Genomic DNA, 22438 nt, shown 5'->3' on the forward strand with positions numbered 1-22438 from the left:
ATGAGGTCTAATAGAATGTCATAATTGTTGGAAATTGAAATGTTGTTGAGACATCCATAAGTGTTAGGGTAAGAGTAATACATAACAGGGATACGTTTTACATTGACTGCATTTGCTTCTTGGAGTTGTCCCCTCTCCTGTAGTGTGTTCTATAGGTTTGTGTGCATGTAATGGTCTGAAAAGGTTCAAATCCCAAAGTTCAAAAATGTGATATTTTGCACATATCACTGAGAGAATGTATGGATTTTCAAGCATTAATTGGATGAATTTCCTGCTCCGATTGTACATAATATGTTTACTCATTCAAATGTTATTTCTATGGTTTGCTATAAGTAGGATTAAGTTGCTTCTTGGTAAATGTGACTTATTCTTCATACTAAGGGTTGTAATATCACCGTTTGATAAATAAGGGCTCTTGTGATCAAATGAAATTGAGAATTGTGACACTCAGCAGTGTATACAGAGCACTAGATACATCCTGTTTGACTCGTGATAACAGCTTTCATACTGCACATCCAGCTGATAGGAATCTGCCGTGTTGAACTCTGTACTTATTGTACTAATCAGACTAAACAGTGAGCAGCATTTACCAGTAATCAACTGTTAAAGGAACATTTCCTCTGCAGCCGAGCTGAATCAGCTCCAGGCGTTTTGCAACGGCGCTGATGACGAAATGCTTGTTCCAGTGAAATGGATAGTCCAAAAGACAATGACTTTAAAAGTGAATCATAATCCGGATTTGCCAAAACATCAACAGGGCCTCTGGCTGCTTTTATGACGCTCAGTTGGTAGAGGCACTGACATCTCACAGTGGTGACAGCCATCAAATCAATGGTTTTTTGACCAACCTACACATACGAGGAATTTGCTTTGGTATCAGTGGTGCATACAGAGACACAATAAGAAGACGTTACCAAAAATAAAAAATATAAAATAGTACAATTATAAAAAGCAAATATACAAATGAGACAGTATTAAGATGTCAGGTACCGGTGTTGCTGAAGGTAGATAGTTGTGTTTTGGTTTCATGTTGCTGTAAGCAGCTGTGACTCTGACAGACCATAGATTTGTATTTTATGTTTTGACTCAGGGGAAGGGAAAATAGGATGTTCTTCTCCCTGCTCCTTTCCATCATGGGCTGCATACATTGTGTTACGTGTCCATGTTTTGTTATATACTAATTGCCATGAGTGGAATAAACAAATAATTAAATAAACATAGTGACATCACTATTTAACACGTGCACTTCCATTGGCTAGCCTTCCAAAACATTGTTCGGGATAAGGGGCAGGACTTTTCCAACGCATCTCTTAGTGTTTGACCAATCACAACAGAGCCGGCCAGCTAACCAATCAGAGCAGACTGGGCTCTGGTTTCAGACAGAGGGTGACAAGAGGTGCTGCAGCACAGGCAGTATGAGAACAAAGAAAGAGCTTTTTGAACATTAAAGCATGGAGACATGTCCCAGGAGAGACACTACACACTGATATGAACCTGAACATGAGCAGGAGAGGACTCTTTAAAGGCAACCTTTTAAACCAAATGAATTCAACCTAAGTTCAGTTGAGTTCATTTAAAGCATCAAGCTTTTTTCCTCAGAAGTTTTAGCTGACATCCTATGGAGAGACAATGGAAGAGACAAGTTGAGACACAGTGAAAATACAAAAGGAGATCAGGTACTTCTTGTCAAAAACAGGCTGATAATATCTTCCAGTGAGCAACAGAGATTGAATGAATGCACCCTACACACAGATCACGTTTTTCTGTAATCATGATAAGAGCATTAGGAAATCTGAACATTTGATATCAGCTTACAAGAGCTGAGAAAGACAAATCTGGTATACACCCGTCTGTCCTGTTTTGAAAACCTTTCACAATGTAATGATACGGTTTCAAACGCTCCTGTATTGGTGTTGTGGTCGTCTCCTTCCCCAGTTTCTCTGTGGCAGTGTCTGCTTTTTGATTTCCAATGAAGTCCAGTTGCAGTCACACCAAATGCTTATATTTTTTGTCAGCTCATTTCTGGTTAGACCATCTCATAAAACCTTCAAGTGCTCTTAAGTGAAACATTATTCTGTGTTACCAGAATAAACCTTGTTTAGAATTTTCCGCCATGACTCTGTGTAGTAATGATGTCAGGCCGCAGGACTCTGTGTTTAACAGTTTGAGTGTGTTTATAACAGGCAGTCTGAACTCTAAAAAAGAACTGAATAAATGTGTTTGGTCTGGAGTCTAAGTCATTTCAAGATTTTTAAGACATCTCTCATTTTGATTGCAATTGCAATTATGGTGACATGATTTAGTTTGGATTCTTGATTCTAAACTGATTGTTGTTTGAATAAATAAAAAGGTGGCACTAGTTTTAGGGTTCACCCCATGCTCTGTGTTTGAAACCTGACCTTGAGTCTGATGAAGTTATAAGAACATATTTCACTTTAGACTTGCAAAGCGAATTTATGTTAATAAACCCAAATTGTGCCCAAACTCTTGCCTTCATTTAAGATGAACGACCAATGTTGTTCCATCAACCTGCAGTTAAACAACTAATATGTACAATTTCCGACCTAATATGTCTTAAAAATATTTGTATCTTTTTTAAAACCTAGAGAAATCTGTAATTCTAATAAAAGGTAGTGAGGGAGGCTGTGGCTCAGTGCGCTGAACTTTGAATCAGGGGATAGCAAGTTCAAACCCCTCTGCAGTCAGCATGTCGTTGTGTGCCTGAGACACTTCACCCCAAATTGCTCCTGTGGGGATTGGCCACAGTACTGAATGTATGTAAGTCGCTTTGGATAAAAGCGTCTAACAAGTGACATGTCATGTAATGTAGTGATGAGTTTCATTAGGTCTCTTGTAATGACATCTGCCAACTTTGCCCATGCGCAAGTGTTGTGCTTGTTTGCCAGGAGCAGACATAAATGGACCTTTATCTAGTTTTAGGCCCCATTTTCACAATTCCCTTCGACTTAGATAATAGTTGTTTTGAACTATATGTTAAAAACGACCATGAAAAAAACGTTGAATAACTTCTCTACCGTTAAAAATATTGCTAAACAACAGTTGGAAACTACAATTTGCCATCTTTTGTTATTGTTTTTATGAATAGCCCACATATTGGATGTTAACAACACCATACAAAAATGAAGCTTCAAATAAGAATTAGGATTTGTATGTGAAACTATTATTCCTTTCACCTATACTATGTTACATTTGAAAGAAGACAAGACACCGTTTTACTTATACAAGATGAACTCATAAGTTAGAATTCAATATACTCTTTGCTTCTAACCTTAGCATTGGCTATTCGTTAGTGGCAAAGTGAAGCTAATGTTATCAAGATAGATTTAGCTGATTAGCTGATTAAGTCTGTTTTAGCATGTTACATTTGAGCAGTGTTATCACTACACTACAGTCAATCAGAAGGAAACATTAGCAGATGTTTCACATTAGAAGCCTATTGGGAATGTAGGGACTTCCCCTTTGAGCCTGGAAGCCTCTGCGCAGACAAGAGGAAAGAGTGAATTTGATTTCTTTTTAAAAGAGAAACTCAGACAATATGATATAACTCATGCATTCTGTCAACACAGCAGGTTAGCATAGAGGAAGTGTTCAGGTTGCATTAACATCAATTAGAAAGAAAAGAGCGGGGGATCCAAAAGAGAGGCTTCTGACCACATTCTGATAAATCTATTTATAAACCGGGGGGGAAAAGCAAAAGCCTTGTTCTCTCTGTAGCTTGGATAAATAAAGGAAGTCTTGAGCAAATACAATTGCATAGTGTAGATAGAGATTTTAAACCCATGAGGAAATGGAGCTTTAGACTACAATTACAGGCTATGTGTAATTCCAGGTTCCCAGCTGGTAGTCTTTGCTCAAATGAAGTGGACAGAATTGTAAAGATTGGTGTCTGAGGACCTCTTACCTACTTATTACCCAGTGAGAAAACCGTTCCTTAGAATTCCTCCGTCAATTACAGTTTGTGCTTTGTTGGACTGCATTGCAAAATAAACCTTAAAATGCCAAAGCCATTTTGATTGGATGAGTAATCATGAGAACTCACAACACAGTGGATTTCAATGGGATAATAATATTCTCGCGGTCTCTATGCACAGCTTTCTTCCATCCTGTGACACAAGAACAGAAGGAGGCATTCCACAAACTCAGCCATACACACACTTTTTGGACCAGAAGCAGCCCTCGTATGCACACACACACACACACACACACACACGCACACACACACACACACACACACACACACACACACACCACACACACACAGACACAAAAGGGTCTTTGAGATGCTCTGGTCACTCCTCTGGTGTACATAATGCCCTAAGCAGCTGTAATTCACTTTCCATGGACAGCAAGAGAACACACAAGTTTGTCGTCTTATACTTTTGAGAATGTTCTGACAACATGCCTTTTCTCACCCTAACCATGGCAACTAAATGTCTAATCCTAACCCTAACCTAGACCTAAGTATAACAGTAACCTTACCTCCAAAACCAAATCTAACCTTCGAACAGTCCATTGTAGTACTGAAGACCTGCTAAAATGTCCTTAAAATGCAGAAATGTCCTCAGAATTAAGCCATGACGACACCTAAATATATACATTTTTAAATTGGTTCTCCGAAAGTTTGAAATACAAGCCAACACACACACAGGAATGACACTTGAAAGGCTTGTTTGAATGTAGTCAGGTCCTGTTTGCTTTTCTTTTTCCGTCCAGATGTCAGGTGAATTTGACACAGTCCTTTTGAATATATAGGAAAAAATACATTGTAATTGTGTTTCCATCAGTTTGGTTGGCACAACTTCTTAAACGTCAAATAAAAGGCAGAGAGTAATGGAACAAATCTTCAGTTTGCAAAGGTTAGCACGTATTAGAAAGGTTTTTGATGTCCTTAAGAGTCAGCTAAATTGAATTGACGTCACACTTTCATCCATCTTAAGAGAAAACTAAGAATGATATTCAATGTTGTTTCCCATGTTGTGTTTTATACAGCCCTAAGACACTTAACATTGAATTCACTTGAATGATTTAAGCCTAATATAATTAGAAACACAACGCTAAATGAAAATGAGCAGAGCATTCAATCTGAACTATACTTGTGTTTGTCTCTGATTTTTTATGGCATTGGGTTTGTTGGTTTTCAATTTGATATTTGATTCTACATAATTTATGTTTAAAGTGAGTTGCTCTGTGGCTATTGTTTATCAGCTTTTTCATTTATTGTGAATTCTTGTCACAGATCTATGTTTTAAAATCAAGAACAAACATTTGTAATATTGTAGCAAGGCTTAAATGCTTCTGATGAAATACTCCTGATTTTCTTTGGCACATTTGAGCCAGGCGTTTCATAATCATCCTTCATGATACCCCTCTTGTCTCGTCGCAGACGATGCGTCAGCAGACGGCAGCGCTGAGTTCCCAGACCGAGCTTCCGTGATGGAGGTGCGTCTGCAGGCGCAGGAGGATGAGATCACGCTGCTGAAGTCCTCATTGGCTGATGCCCTGCGCAGGATCCGCCTCCATGACCAGCTTTTACCATTACTGAAACAGCAGCTCATTGCAGGTGAGTGAGAGCATGTCCCAATGTTTTAACCTGTTTGCCAACAAAGAAACCTAAAAGGATTTAGTTTTTGTTGCCTTGTACGTGCTCAGTCTGATTCTAAAAGTGGAGCCACATCAAAGGTTGTATGTTTTACCTAGCTAGTTATTAAATACACATACAACTGTATGAACAGTAATGCAAGCTTCCAAAAATACAGGAACAATATTGAATAACCAATATAATAATAATTATTATTGATATAATTATTATTAACAAGGCCAACTTGTTTAAACCACTACGATGGTGAGGATATTACGTGGTGGTGTAGTTAAAAATGTTTGCAATTTTACTTGAGAACATTTTAAAATAAAATAAGAAGTTGGAAACCTTTTTGTTTAATTCATAACATACTATATAATATTGATGTAGACATATTGTACCATAAGTCAAAGCAAGTAGTCCTTGTCATTTATTTGCAAGATAACCCAAACATTCCCTAATTAGTACTCACATTAAAAACAGTGTAGAAAAATCTATGACAGGCAGTTGACTTATTATAGTATATTTTGTTATTTTGGCCCACTCAAAAATAACAAAAATGCATCAAATGGTTTCATTTCAAACCAGTGAACCCAGCTTCTGCTCGAGTGCTGAACCAGGTGTGCTGCTCAGACGGTTCCCCCGGCAGCAGGAAGCTGTCCTCCAGCTCAGCCTATGACGTGACCCCACACCCTGCGACCAGGTACTGGACCTACACACAGAGGCAGAGCTGATGAGAAGCCATCATTGTTTTTATTTCACCTATTGTACTGCCATTAATAATCCTTTTTAAATCTTGGTTGTGTTCATATGTTGTGTATGGAGGTAGATTTGTCTCAATATTATTTGTGTGAACAGATAAATAATCTGTGTGTTATTTATTATGTGAAAACCCTTCCACGAATACAAAACATTTTGCAAACCACGTCATCACCCGAACAAAGTAGATGGAAGGTTTGTCTCATATCTCCGTGTGTGTCTACCGGTGGAAAGTTGTAAATGTTAGGAAGATGTAAATGCATTATAGTATTCACACATTTTATTTGTATTTGTGGAAGGTGTTTTATATTTACACATTACACATTTACTCACTTTTATTCACACAAATCAAATGGAGACAAATCTACCTCCATAGTTGTGTAGATTGTATGACTCTTCTGTTTTGACTTCGACTTTTTTTGATCTAGGGATGGGTACCGAAACCCGATGTTAAACGGGCCTTTTGAAAGACCGTGGTATCTATAAGCTCAGACGTTATCGGTTTTCCTATCAGTACTGGATAAATAAAAGAAATATATGATATATTTTATATTTATAATTGCTACATAAAAGTTTTTGATGTGGACAATGCTCGTTTGCCACATTAAGTGTTTTCGTGTAAGGGCGGAAACCCGAGCAATCTGTCCAAATATCTGGCCTTCGTGCTCCATATTCAGACGGACAAATGAAACGTTTGCGACTGCTTTTCTCGTATCTCTGTTGCCCCAGTTACAAGCAACGTAAGCACGTCTGGTATGTTATGTAGCAGCCTAGAGCCCTCACACAGAGTTAACTCAATTATACAAACATGGGTAAATGAATAAGGGTAACCATTTTTTCTTTTGCACTAAATCATTCTTTATATAATTTGTTTCACATGAACATCATCACATTAGTCTATAATGATTTATTACAAAAAAGGATTTACTGTAAATAACGCTTTTTTTATTTATTTACATAAAATAAAGCAATGTTATTTCTGTTTCCAATTAGTATTTCCCTCAAAAAATAACAAAAATAACCGATAGAAATACTGTTAAAATACCGGATCGATAAACAGTATCAGTAAAGGTAGTAATACCGGTAAAATGTTAACGATACCCATCCCTATTTTTAACTATATCTAGCGAGCTGTCAGACAGCGTTGTGACCAAAGCCAACGGCCACATAGGAAGCCCAGTGTCCCTGAAGCAAAGACCCAGAGCAGCCACACTGGACAGGTGGACCCAGACAGAGCCCCCCCTCCCTGGGCAGGACACTTGGCAGGACAGGGTCCCTCTCCACAGGCGAGTCCAGAGCCTGCAGCTGGAGGACGCCCTACCTTCAGGGCAGCCTGCGGTGGAGGGGACGCGGGCCAAGCTCCACCGGGTCCCCGGCTTGGAAGAGGAGGATGAAGAGCAGGAGGAAGATGAAGAAGGAGGGGAGCTGAGTTGGACGTCGTCAGTGGAGGAGCCCATCCAGCCCACCACCATCAGAGGCCTGCAGAGGGACGACTTCCAGGATGGAAGCTGCTCTCCAGAGGAGCTAGGCTCTCCCTCAGGGTCGCTCAGAACCTCAGAGCAGAACCTCAGCGCCCCCCGCTCAGCCCCCCTCACCCCCATCCACGAAGGAGAGAAGAAAAAGCTGTGCGTGATCTCGCCTTCCTCCCCCTCACTTCATAATCAAACCTCTCTATCTCTCTCGTTTTATTGCATGGCTTTTACATAGATAGATAGATAGATAGATAAATAGATAGATAGATAGATAGATAGATAGATAGACAGACAGACAGACAGATAGATAGATAGATAGATAGATAGATAGATAGATAGATAGATAGACAGACAGACAGACAGACAGATAGATAGATAGATAGATAGATAGATAGATAGATAGATAGATAGATAGATAGATAGATAGATAGATAGATAGATAGATAGAGACAGACAGACAGACAGACAGACAGACAGACAGACAGACAGACAGACAGACAGACAGACAGACAGACAGACACACAGACACACAGACACACAGACAGACAGATAGATAGATAGATAGATAGATACATGGATAGATAGATAGATAGATAGATAGAAAGGTACGTAGGTGGATGGATGGATGGCTGGATAGATACTCCGAAAAAACTGAACCGTTTACTTTAATTTAATGTTTTAGGTCAACACATTTCCCATAACTGTATCAGGTTAGTTGAAAGTCATAATATTAAGTTTAAATACAAAAAGATTGGGTTCAACTTCATATTATTGCTTTCAACAAACCTAATACAGTTATGTGACATTTGTTGACATACATTTAATTAAATAAATGTTTCAGTTTTTTCAATGTAGATACTTTAATCATCCCAAACTGGGAAATTATACTTTATACAATATATACAATCTCGCTAAGCTACATAAATATCTAGAAATATACTACAGACGCATATTGGCATTGGATTATATAAACATTACAATTGTGCAAAGTAGCTGTTGTGCGAATTGTTCTGGGTTATAGAAAAGGAGACACTACCAAGCTATGGAGTCGAGGTGTAGAGAGTTATTGCAGTGGGCAGGAAGGATTCTCTGTATCTGTTCTGATGACAAATCAAACATTTCCTGATTCTGACTTGTGTTACTACAAACCCCAGTTTCACTGCGAACCCACCTTATAAAAAACACCAGTCTTAGGGTTATTATGCCGTGCAGGGAACCCAAGGGGGGGTGACATGTTCCGTCATCATGTTCTCTCCAGCCATGTGCTTTCTCCTCCATGTGTTTGAGCAGGGGGCGAGGGGAAACATAAAGCCGTAGCGGAACATAATAGCGGTCCTCGTCCACACTGAGTGACATATCCAGGGTTAGCTTCACGGCACACAGAGCGTTTGAGCCCAGTGGAAAATGTGATGTGAGGGCAATTGAACAGAGCATAATGTACAAACACACTAGGAGCAGAGCATGTATACACTTGGACTGAACACGAAAGGTCAGTGGGTTTGCAAGGCTGCACATATGTAACCTCTCAAGGCCAGAACATAGTTTGAAATAGCATATCTGTCCAAACAGCACACATCAGAGTAAGAACCCATAAATAAAAACCTCCAGTGATCATCTCTGTTACAACTTCACTGTAGCCACAAACGTTGATTGTTCTGTAAGACGATACAGATGTGCAAATTGACTCAGTGCCACTAAGGATCTGTGAGTTCAACTGGGTTTTGCAGAAACACACATGCTGCTTTAAATCTTGATTGGTTTAATGAAGCTCTGCTGTTTGAATTACACTTTTAACATTGTTTTCTTCAAACAAATCAATGATCTCTTGCATGCTGTGATTTGTTCCCCACTGCAACTCAACTGACTGCTTTAATAATGATTGTTTACTAGTGTATGGGCTTGTGCATGTTCTTTTGTCCTACTTCCTTGTTGTGGCTTATAAAAGGGCTTATTGGTGATGGGTAACATGTGCTCTTCCTCCTCAGCTAAGCTCTGTCATGCCCCTCAATGGAAACCTGAGGTACTGGGAAAGTTGTGCTTCAGTGCCCAGCTACCACACCTATATTTAACACTTTTTTGTTAAAGATTAGTAAAGATTTGCTTGCAGAAGTAGTTTGCCAGATGAGTTCCACTTCCTCAATCCATAACCAATGATGTAGATTCATGCCAAAGCTTTTTTTTGTCCAGTAACACTTCCTCATGGTGTTGCTACGGCTACAATGGCATGTCATCAGGAAACAGGGGGTATGTTGCAGGTAATCCAGAGAGACAATATGAGAATGGCCCAATACAGTTTGAGACCCTTACCAAGCCTTTCTCCTAAAAGTTACAGAAAGGATTTAGAGTGATGTCCAGGGGTTAAAGGCTACTGCCAGTTAAATACATACATGGTTTGGTTTCACACTTCTATTAGTCATCCCAAGTTCATTGCTGAGATCTGGGAACAAAATAACATTTCTAAAAAATGAGTTCAACAGGGTGAGGAACATGATCAGAGATTGTTGACAAACCTCCAGGTTAGCCAAATAGGTTTGGAAGAGGAAGGTACACAGAAGTTAGTTCCTAAACTGCTTCTCATAAACATCCATCTCAATTGTCAAACCTACTTCCTCCTGTGGATAAACTGTTGGCACAACCTGTCTGACTCCTCCTGTGTTGGTCTGCTTTAAAGTACGATTCTAAGATGTTAGTACTAGCTTACTATCTACAGTAGAATCCTTCGCATATTTCCAAGGCCAAGGGTTAGCATATCATTAGCTAACTACATGTTGTAGGTGCAGCCCTGTTAAGAACTGGAAGAACTAGTGGAAGTCAATGTAACACTAGTCCTGGATGCTATTTGACAGTGTACGTTAGCTGCTCTGTAGTGGATCTGGGGGAGTTTAACTTGGTGAAGGATTGAGATCTGATTAGCTTGCCAAGCTAACTTTTTGCCTTGGTCCTGTTTGACTTAACTTCCAGAGTAATGTTAATAGGCTAGCTAGCCACAGCTGATCAGTGACCATCAACAGTCCTTATATCCAGAAACACCACAGTGGACATCTTTAAATAAGGAGCTGCTTTTGTGTATATCTGTCCGAAATCAACAACCACAAATCAATATGGTAAATCTCCAAGCAGTGTAATTCTAAACTGCATATTGGCGGTTCTATACCGGAAAGCTTGACAGGTGTAGAATAGCTCATAATGGGGGCTGTGCTTAGTAAGGGTCAGTTATATAGTGAGTGTGGCCAACAACAAAAAAAGACCCAAGTTTTATTAAACTACGTATATCCTTTTCGAAGGTTTGGCAAAAGAAATCAGAGACAAACGTTGCAAGACTAACATGCATGTTTATGTGTATAATTACTATAAATACATGCAAATCCTCCTTCCATTGTGCATGCATTAACAGCGGGCTAACTGAATGCATCTGTGTGGGATCTATGGATTGTATTTGGACACAGAGTTTGAAGCTGATTTCAGTCCTTTGGTGTTTCAGGGTTCGTAGGAACAGCGAAAAACTGGTAAACCCGGAGAAGCAGAGGAAACGTCTGGACAAGAAGGCAGCGTCCTCTGCAAACCTCCTCATCCGCTCCTCCAGCCTGGAGAAGTAAGCCACGCTGCCATCACTCACAGCTGTCACCACGCACTCACAAAGCTCACTTTTTCCTATTGCTGCTGCAGCCTCACATATCTCATCTAAGAGACACTCTCTGGAACACTGATGGCCCCTATGAATAATAATAATAATCGCATTCCATTCGCATGAAAACCTTGAAGTGATTAGCGAGGGACCGAATGGTGTCACACAGCTGTCTCACACAGTCTCTTTCTGTCTCTTTCTGTCTCCACAGTCGCGCGAAGGAGATGGTCGCCAGTACAGGTGATGTAGCTTTTCTTTCTTTAATCCTGAAACTGAGATCCCAATAATGTGTTCACAACTTTATCCAAATGATGAAGGAAGTACATTTGCCATATACACATGGTTTGTATGCAGAATCCTAAACAGTTCAACCTGTAGATGGGTCAAGAAATGTTTTGGCCCTTGTGGTTTGCTGGGTCAGTAATCAATAGCTGCTATATGTCTCTGCGCTGGTGACAGCCATGGTCGAGGCATTATGCTTTTCTGGACTCACAATTGGTTAGTTTTAGAATGTATTCCAACCAATAAGACATCCCTCTCCACGTTGGCATTCATGAGACATCACTGTGAAGAAGAATAGAACTAGGAATCTGATTTTGCCTCCGACAGACCAACAGTCTTAGCCAACTGTCTTTCAGTTCATTACAACTAGGCAAAACGCTTTAGTTGTTTTGCAGCGTTGTATGCGCACACATGCTAATAATCAAGGTCTTGCATATCAAACCCATCCTGCATTGCCTCTGGTTGTGCAGTAATTCATATGATAATGTAACAAACCATAATGAGTGTGTTTCCCAGTCAGGATGAGGTTTTTGCCGTGCCCTAGTTATTTGTTTGCACGTTAGCATCATATCCTGTTTCCAGAAACCTGGACTCTCCTGTAATGTAGTCAGAGAAACAAAGAATACAATGCTTCACAACATAAGAATGATCCACATTCTGCAATTATCTTTCATTACTGGAAGACTTGAAGCAGACAAAGACGCACCTGCACACAGACATTCAGAAAACTAGATACTACCAGAGATATGTAAACAAAACCAGGTTTCCTTTCATTCCATATCAATCATCATTCATATCAGGAAAGGGTTTAGGGTACTGTAACTATAGTAACACCCCTGAGCCTGCTGATGCTAAATGTTTTTGGCACTTTTCCCCAGTATGCTGCCTGTCAGGCATTACACGTCAGCTGTATGATTGCATGAAAACCGGGCCCTTTGTTGATTGACAGGTGACCTTTATCTGGAGTGAAATGCAAGACATGTTTTTCCAAAGAAAGGCTTCTTGAGTGAAACAGAAGTAGGATTATAAGAGGAACAAATATAGACATGCTACAAAGATTGTTAGAATCAGGGACCGTTTCCAAGTTTTTGTAACTTCAGAGTTGAATTTACTTCTGAACTTGTGCCCATGCAGCTCCTCACTGGTTCACACATGTAGTCATTTGTCCAAAAATGAGCGCATTTCCCAACCAACCACAGTTGTGGTTACCAAGCTTTTAGAGTGTTGGCCTTTATTCTGGTTATGGTACGGCCTGTTTTTAGGCCTCCTACAATCCAGAATACCAGAATGTGTCTCTCACTCCCTCATGTTGTTTGTGAACGTCAAGGAGTAGAAGAATTGTGTTTGTTGAAGCCAGTGTAGAATGCTGGCAGCAGGCCTGGATGAGATGACACAGCTGTACAAGATGTTCCAAGTTGACTTTAATCCTTTTTCTTTGATGTTGAAAACGTGGTCTGAGCAACCACAGGACTATACTCACTGCTGGTTGACTAGTGCAAAATAGGGCTGTTACTGTTCATTTGAAACAACACTTTAAATGAGGGGGAAAATGCAATATGCAAAAACATTTAATGTATGAGCCAATTATCCAACATGTTGCATGTTGCTTAGAAAAGTGAGATATATAATTGTTATTAATTTAATTGTAAGACTATTATAAATATTTGATAGGGATGTCCCCATGCTTTGCTCTATTTGCTAAGCTAGGTTATTTTAAGGTAACGCAGTATGCTTTATCGCATTCAAAATCTTTTCAGAAATAATAGTTGCTTAAGGGTTACATTACTGTGAGAATATTCTCTGAAATACCTTCCTAAATAACTACAATTGTTTTACTAAGTCAGTCGTGTCTGTTATGTTAGGTCTCCCTAATGTTTGCTAACATTAGCCCCCATAAGCTACAGGTCATACCAGACTAAATCAAGCTGTTGCAGTAAAAACCCTGACTGGATTGAATCAAGTAAGAATGTTTTGCATTAATTATGGATAAGATTAAGTATTTGTCAAAGAAAGAACTTGTTAGTTTTGTCCTTCAATAGTTAAAAAGCCTAACTTTAAATAAGTGCTAATGGGTTGTTTTTAGAGATTGTGAAAGCATGGCATCATACTGTAGTTTAAGAAATATTTAGTACACTTGTGCTTTGTTTGTTTATGGTCTTCAAATAAAGTGTGAGGTTTAGTAGTTACTACTAATAATGCCAGGTATAGTGGGGAACTGGTCCCTGCCTAAATACTTGTGAACAAAACAGTTATCTAAACAGAGCTTTACATCCAGCTGAAAGCTAGCTGCATACCCTGTTGACACCAGAAATATCACTCAACACGACATTTCCCACTCCTTTTTTAAAACTGGCATCCCATTTTTTATGAGTTCTTGTGAAGCCAAACACTGCGGGCCAGTTTGGGCCGTGGGCGCTGCCTGGAATCACATCCACTGTGGTTAGCTCCAACGCGCCTGACGGGATGATAAATGACCCTGCTGAGGAGCTTGCCAAAAGAACATTTTTTAAGTCTTCGCCTGCTCTTTGTGTCAAGATGTCTTCATAACTCTTTCTGATTGACTAATAGTCGTGCTTGGCATGAGTGTAGCTTTCTCGATTCTTGACAGTAAGGTGGCAGGAAGTATGGGGACACACATAAGACAAATGTTTCTGGAACACTATTTTTAAATGCTGTTTTGGGACCGACCAACATTTTTCCGTAACACCGATTTATTAAAAACTCTCAATTAAAGCTGACTACCTAGTCAGATATCTTTATCAATTTAACAGTTCATTTAGAATGTATTTTATCAAGGCAAATAATAGCAGATCATCCTTTAAGTTAAGCTAAGAAGAAGTTTACTATTGTTGCCTAACTATATTGTTGTTACCTTTTTGTTTACGACTGACAGTGTTGGTTCTGTTTTTTTGTGGGAAGACACTAAAGAATGTTCCAATACCACCATCACCTAAATGATAACAGCTTCACAAGCTTTGGCTGGCTTTGTACTCATAGTTTTAGCCTCACCTAAGATACTTCCTAATGACTCCTAATGAATGTTATTCTGGGATAGGATTGGAGGCAGTGCTAAAGTCACAGAACCACCCATTTCTGTAGGTCAGGTTGTTGTTTTGACTAGCAAGGAGTTACTGATAACTCAGGATTAGCAAGCTAGGCTAACCACCTTTTTACTTTCCGATTAGAATACAAACTAAATGTCTGATAGCACAGTCTTTGTCGAAAAAAGCGTCCCACTTAAATAAGCTACACAGAATGGCGTTCAGTTTACAGTGCCTGCCATGGAAAGCTCCCTTTAAAAACAGTTTTATTAATTCAAATGTTCAACTTTCAAAGCTTTTAACATTTGAGAATTTCGTTTAAAATAAAATAAAATGTGTTATTATCAAAGTATGGCACGGAAAAAGTGTTGTTTAGGTTACAGTACAGAGTAATCCAGTGCTACATGGGATAGAAGCCACTGTGTGCTTTTTTGTTTTTGTTGTTATCTTTGTTGCATTCATTGAACGAAAAACTCAAATAATGATATATATTTGTTTTAGTTAACCTGTTAGCTCTGTTTCTTGAATTACTGCTTATATTCCCTGATCAAGGACTTGTGTCTTTACTTTCAGGTGATCTGTACTTAGAGAGCGTTGATGACCATTTTTACAAGGCTGAATTACGGCCAATATAGTCAATGAAATAAATAATTAGAGAGCAGGGGGGAATATTCTAAGGGTTAAGGGCTGTGTTTCTTTTTAAACCCTAAATATGCCTGAATATGCAAAGATGCTGCCTTTATGTTTCTTTGACTGAATTGTCGGTTGCTGCAGGAACCAGTTTTTCTACTTGTCCTGCAGCTCTGATTTATTTCTTCCTGTTTCCTCTTTGACTTCTGTTGACGTGAGAACGAGGTCCCTTAAGGTAAGTCTCTTCTCAAGGTGTCTCTTTGGCCTTTTACCAGTTACCACCATTTTATGGTCAGACAGATATTTGAAGACCCTCGGAGTCTGAGGGCTCACATTCAGTCTGCTCAGCCTTGCTGCTCGCCTTCACCCCCCAGTCTCATAAAATAACACAACTGTTTCCTAGGGAACAGAGCCAGGTTGGAAGTCCAAAAAATAAATGGAAAAGGAAAATATAATCCTGCATGAAATCCAAAGCTCATAGATCTTACGTGTAAAAAGAAAAGGGAATAGATCCTTAGGGATCGTAAAGAAAACATTAGGTCAGCTGTGGCTGGAATCAGCTGTGTCTTAAAGCAGAGAGGATCATGGGGTTTATTTGTATGGCTAACCTCATGCCTTCCCTCTCTCACAGGATCCTCCCCCGGGTCCAGAAGAGGAACCTACAACCAAGGTAGACCTGTGTGATGTCACTTTGTGTTTAAGCAGTTTTTATACCTTAAAGGTCAACCGAACATGCTGTTCTTTTCCCCTTCGCTGTTTGTTCACTGGCCAAAGCCCACCTCCAGTATGACTCATATAACAACAGAACTCTGTTATACCTCAACAATTTAATAACATCATTAAAAAATAATAACTCATACAATACAACTTTTCCAACTGAACAGCACCACAAACTTAAACTTTAATCATTACCTCTCTATCAATAAAATAATCATTCTTATTAATGTCGGGTTTTTTTCGTCCACTTTTAGCCAGGTGTACCTAATAAATGATCAAATATATTTCAGATGTTGTTTTGTCAGCCTATTCTGCTGCCCCCAAGTGGCATTACTAATCAATAATGCAGCTTTGTGTTTGTTTTGCAAAGTGGGAATGCAATGTCATGTGATGACACCCGTTGTTTTCATCAACAGCTTGTTGTTCTATCTCTTTCGTTTCTCTCATTTATTTATTATTCTTTACATTTTTTCTATATTTTTTTCTGTATATTTAAAACGGCTGAATTGAAATGTCTCCTGGTGTGTTTGTCCTCCAGAACAGTCGATCAAAATGTTCATCCGGGGCCGGCCCATAACCATGTACATCCCCTCCAACATCCTGAACTATGAAGACCTGAAGATGGAGCCGCCCTCTGAGAGGCTGGAGCTGGACTGGGTGTATCCTTCCACAGTACCACAGCAGCAGTGTGCTGCCTCCATATTTATGAGGGATATGTTAAATTCAGACAGTGCCTATTTCACTGTGCGCTCATTTCCTGGATTCAAGCCACGTTGTTCGTAATGGAAAGTATCTCTTTAATAGTCTGTGAGAGCAGCATCAACCACATATTAACTGTGAGCTGTGGGTGACATATGTTTAGAAAGACATGTATGGAAACATGGAGATTACTTGATAATGACGCACTTTCTTTGTGTGGTGAACTGTTATTTTATTAGATGAAATGGACCAATGATTAACCTGAATGTGACCTTGACCGTTTCCTGCCAGCTATGGCTACCGTGGTCGGGACTGCCGTGCCAACCTGTACTTCCTCCCGACGGGCGAGGCAGTGTACTTCATCGCCTGTGTTGTTGTGCTCTACCACATCAAGAACCGCACACAACGCCACTACACTAATCACACAGACTGCGTCCGCTGGTCAGTGGGACACAATTCATTTCATCTGCATCTACACACACAATGAAATCAAACTCACTTAAAGAGCTGGAGAACATGTTTTAAGCATCACATGGCCTAAAGAGCGTAAAAGGTCAGATGTTGCCTATTTGAGAAATTACTCAAAACTTCTGTAAACAAGTTCTTCCAAATGTATTAAAGGACCCTATCATGCTTTTTGGGATTCCCCTTTCCTGTAGTGTGTTATATAGGTGTCTAAAATCCCTGTGTTCCATCCATGACGTTACATAGTGACATCATTATGTAACACTTGCGCTTCTATTGGCTAGTGCTCTAACACATTGTACGTGATAGGCTAAGGGCAGGACATTTCCGACATCTCTAAGCGGTTGACCAATCACAACAGAGCCGGCCGGTTAACCAATCAGAGCAGACTCTGCTTTCAGGCTTAAAAAGGCTAATTTTATAGATCCAGGGTTAGTATTACATTTCTTGAATAAAATGAGTGTTATTGTTATCCCTAAAACCCCAGTCAAGCATAAATCTGGCCCTCAGATTATTCAACCCATGACTTTATATATATTTCTGCTAATCTCAAAATACTACAAATCAAAAACATTCAAAACAAGGTTGACCATGTTTTAACTTAAAATAGATTATTATTTCACTTAGAAATATGGTTTGGCATTAAAATCATTTTAACTCACAATAATCTTCAAATATCTGAATAATATAAGGCCACTGAGCAGATTGGGAAGTGCACACACACATAGTGGTCTCATAGGGGACTTTGTGTTGGATAATTAGGCATTGACATAGTTCAGTTTTATATCTGTTCATTGATATAGAGGAGGAGTAGAAAAAGCTACCTTTAAAAAATGACCCATATATGTTGGGACTAGGCCTCAGATTAGTAGGGAATTGGCCATAAACCTATTCTCTTCAAGTTGAACAGGCAGAAAGATCTATTAAAAGGTATTCAAATGATTGAAGCCCACTGCAACACAACATTATAAAGTCCATATAACCCTGGTAAGGCAGATCTACATACTGGTAACCAACAGAGCAGTTCAAAAGAGAATAACATTGTTTCTGCTTCACCTAATGATGAACTCAGGTCTTTATAGCTGCTGGAGGCTGTGGAGGGTGCAGTATTTACTGTGTACTAAAGACTTGGGAGATGATCAGCACGCTGGCATGTCACCACATGTCTCTAAACCTCTTTGAGATAAAAACTGTATAAAAAACAGCTGAGAAAAAAGTTCGTATTAGGGCTCAGATCCAGGGGACTTTCCTACTGCTTAATGTCTGGCATCATGAAAATAAAACGAGTAAATGACTGTTTCCCGAGAAAATCCCCCTAAATCCCAATCCCAAACTGCCAGGCTCTCAACATAAAGCCATGCATATACGAACCAACCTAGCCAAATAATGAGGCTTATTTGGGGGATTCAAGACATTGCCACACACATACTCGGTGAAATAACCACATTTTGAAGTTTCTCAATTGAACTCAGACCAACAACAATCTTTATATACAGTAGAGGTTTGCTTATTTTCACTTTTGACAGTATGAGTGTTTTGGACAAATTCATGAACTAAATATGCCAAATATTACTAGTGCGGATAAAATGTGTTTTTTTCACCAACGTAAAAAAAAAACAGGGAAATGAAATCCAATCTCTGGCTTGGGCACCTTACTAGTGTGCCTTTTTGCAGTAAATAAAAGCAATGGGGTGTTGTGTGAAATAACACATATATTTATTTGCCCCAATTGAAATATTAAGGCCAAATATGTATATTCCTGAAATAATGGTTTCCAAGTGGCACTTAAAGGCTTTGGGGCAAACCACAGTTGAACTGTTCCTGCAGGGAAGCCAATAAAGTAAGGAACACTCTATATATGGCTTTAATGGTCCACTCAATCACATGTGATTTGGAATGAGACCATGACTATAAGGTACAAGTACTGACTTTCAGCTGTAAGGGCATTTGGGGGGTAGCTTATTATGTTAGTATGACTTTTTTTCTTTTTGTATCCTTTTTTTTTTGTCTTACTTTGTGTTTATTCCAGTTGTCTCCATTCCATCAATGTCATTTACAAACCATTTTAGCAGTTGCTAGAAGCTCGATTTTCTTGAATATAGAAAAATATGTACATTTAATAGTTGTTATTTTGGTTGATTGACTTAAAACACCTTGTACAGCTACAGAAGCACTTTTTCTCTCAATATTTGATATTGATTTATTAAAGGTGGGGTAGGTAAGTTTGAGAAACCGGCTCGAGATACACTTTTTGTTATATTCCATGGAATGCTCTTAACATCTCGATAGCAATGAATATCTTAAGTGCTTTGACAAAAAATCCATAAAAAAATGTCATCTGTGGAAGCCGTAATACTGTAAAAAGCACGACCAATCATTTTAGCCGGCCCGGCTAAAATAACTGGATGGCCTACCTGCCTGTCAGCCTTCCATCGGGGCACAAACTTATCTCGTGCCCTCATTGGTCATGTGCGCGTTCGTGTGTGTTGGAGGAGGGGCTCTATAAGGAAGTGGCAGATTTTCTCCGGTTATGTATTTTCAAATTCTAGCGATCTCGAGCCGGTTTCTCAAACTTACCTACCCCACCTTTAAGAAGATAGCTTGAAAGACAATTTCTTCCCCACTCTTAATCCCGCCTTCAAAGCTCTGATTGGTTCCCCAATTGGTAGAAACAGCTATCTCTCAACACAACATCGAACCCATTTAAGCAAAATGAAGATTCAGACAGACAAACACAAGGTGTACCCAGAGAAGCATTTAGAAGCTAAAGTGACATACCATTGTTTAGGAGTTGGTGGAGACCAAAACAGAGATACAAAAATGTTGTTTCCCTATTCATATACTTGAATAGGGTTTTATCTTAGAGCCATGTACAACTTATTTTTGTTATGTAGTTAAATCATTTCTTGTTCTTCTTGCAGTCTTACCCTCCACCCTGACAAGGTCCGTGTGGCGTCTGGACAGACAGCGGGGGTGGATAAAGACGGCAAGGTGACTTCTGATAGGGATACCAGTCTGATGAGCATTGATTGACGATATGCACTATATTCACATCTTTTACTACTAAAGAGACTTCATTGAACCATATCTTTGAAAATATAAATGACTTGATATACTGCTGGGTAGCTTAACCTATAAAATACATAATGATTTATTAGTAGATTCACATTCTGTATTATAAATCCATACCTGCCAATTAGCTAGTCACTACATTTGTAAAATGAATGTAGTGGAGTAAAAAGTAAAGAATTGCGGTCAAAATACCTCAAAATGTTACCTAAGTTAAACATACTTAGTTACATTCCACCACTGGTAACAACCCTTACCCTGCTCCATGTTTTTACGACTGCATACAACCAGTCAGTATTATATTTTGGCTCATAATATTAGCAAATGATAGCTACAACTATTTGTTGAAGATCAATGGAACTAAAGTGTTTATGTGTGTTTTTGTGTGGTGTGTTTTTGTGTGTTTTTGTGTGTGTGTGTGTGTGTGTGTGTGTGTGTGTGTGTGTGTGTGTGTGTGTGTGTGTGTGTGTGTGTCAGCCCCTGCAGCCCTGTGTTTATATCTGGAACTCCACCACCCTGGACACCCTGCAGCAGATCGGCCTGGGGACCTTCCAGAGGGGGGTGGGATCCGTGGCATTTTCCTTTGCTGTGAGTTGATTGCAATATAAAACACTCACTGTACATCCTCAATTATACTTTATAAAGGATTTACCTCAACTGCAGCCAGGACCAGGGTTGCGGTCCAATAGTCCAAAAATCAGCTCCTAAGTTCTAACCCTATCGTCTATTCCTTGACCTCTGAGTGAAAGGTCACGGGGTTAAGGGATAGTGGATAGGAGAATTCAAAAGGATTTAGGAGAAGAGACTGCGGTACTTTAGAGAATCCGACTGCACTTTCACTATCCGACGTGTTTATGATGCGCCAGCGGACGTCATAAATGTGCGCCTGCTGCTGTGGGGAAACTATGGAAACTACAGTTTTCTATACAGCGGACTACAACATGGATGTTTAATAAGAACGAGGGACTACTGTAAACTCATCTAGAGACTCTGCAGCGTGCTCTGATGCTGTTGTTTTATGCTTTATGAACGTGGACAACAGAGAAACATATTCTTCATGACCAAAGTTGGAATTGAAATAAAAAAGGAAAGTGAAACTTAAGCTCGTCACCCTCTCCCTCCGGTCCACATTAATACAAATGATCCCAATACGTATTATTGTATGAAAAGATCTTCAAATCAATACAAATGTATTTATTATAAACATTAGTCCTTAACATCTATCACTGTGTATATCACCATTCAAACATCTTTTAAAAGTTGAACAAACTCCACACAGCTCAGTAAAGACTGTGAAATGTTGACTTTATTTGATCATTTCAGTCAAAACTAACGTTCATATTTCTCTTTTTGATTATAATACTGATGATCGTTCAAAACAAAGCACTTTGGCAACTTACCACATACGTTTTAAAATGCTTAATAAGCACCGTAACTTTCATGATATCATTTCTCCGTCATAATCGGTTGTTTCCGTGAACGGCCGACTGATGTGTGACGGCAAATGCTGCGGCTGCAAGGCATTGTGGGGCAGCATTTTCTCCTCTGCATTCGTAAAGGGAGGTCCAGTGGTTCGTAAGCTAAAGGAGGTTATAAAGGAAGTTTGAAACCTCCTTTCCTTTCATCTAGAGAATTGGAACGGCACTTATCATGGCTGCCACTGAGGGACTTCCAGGTCATTTCACTCCGTTAGGAAGGTTCCTAAGCTAAATGGACTATTGGACCGCAGCCCAGGCCTTTATTTAGGACAGGGCTGATGTCCCCCCTGTCCTCCAGCCAGTGGAACACCATTATCTGTCATGTTCAGTTCGGTTTGATGGTTATTTCCACAGCCCTGACCTTATCAGCAGCAAAGAGGGATTTATTTTTCCATTTAATCATTTTCTCTAGTCACTTCCAATTAGCCATTTCTTGATTGCAGTGAAACGTAACACTTCCTGAGCAGCCTTTATTATCCTGTTGGAAGTGTTGAGTTTTATATTTTAGGCAAAAGAATAGCAGAGTAATAGTGAACATAATGGATTGAATTAGTGCTGTGGAACTTAACATTATACTAAGTTGACAATGTGATTTTGTGTTG

The 22438-nt window shown here is 39.4% G+C and overlaps 1 protein-coding gene across 1 annotated transcript in view; it reads left to right on the forward strand.

Moving 5' to 3' along the window:
- The window catches only part of eml3 (EMAP like 3), a 73386-nt gene that overhangs the window by 19197 nt on the left and 31751 nt on the right, over window positions 1-22438 (forward strand). The window contains 10 exon segments of the mRNA XM_034130839.1: window positions 5405-5581; window positions 6188-6302; window positions 7486-7983; window positions 11312-11422; window positions 11667-11695; window positions 16040-16078; window positions 16664-16784; window positions 17116-17265; window positions 20211-20280; window positions 20836-20946. Coding sequence (XP_033986730.1) covers window positions 5405-5581; window positions 6188-6302; window positions 7486-7983; window positions 11312-11422; window positions 11667-11695; window positions 16040-16078; window positions 16664-16784; window positions 17116-17265; window positions 20211-20280; window positions 20836-20946 — 1421 coding nt within the window.

Source organism: Trematomus bernacchii, unplaced genomic scaffold (genome assembly GCF_902827165.1).
Source record: "Trematomus bernacchii unplaced genomic scaffold, fTreBer1.1, whole genome shotgun sequence".
NCBI classification, from domain to species: Eukaryota; Metazoa; Chordata; class Actinopteri; order Perciformes; family Nototheniidae; genus Trematomus; species Trematomus bernacchii.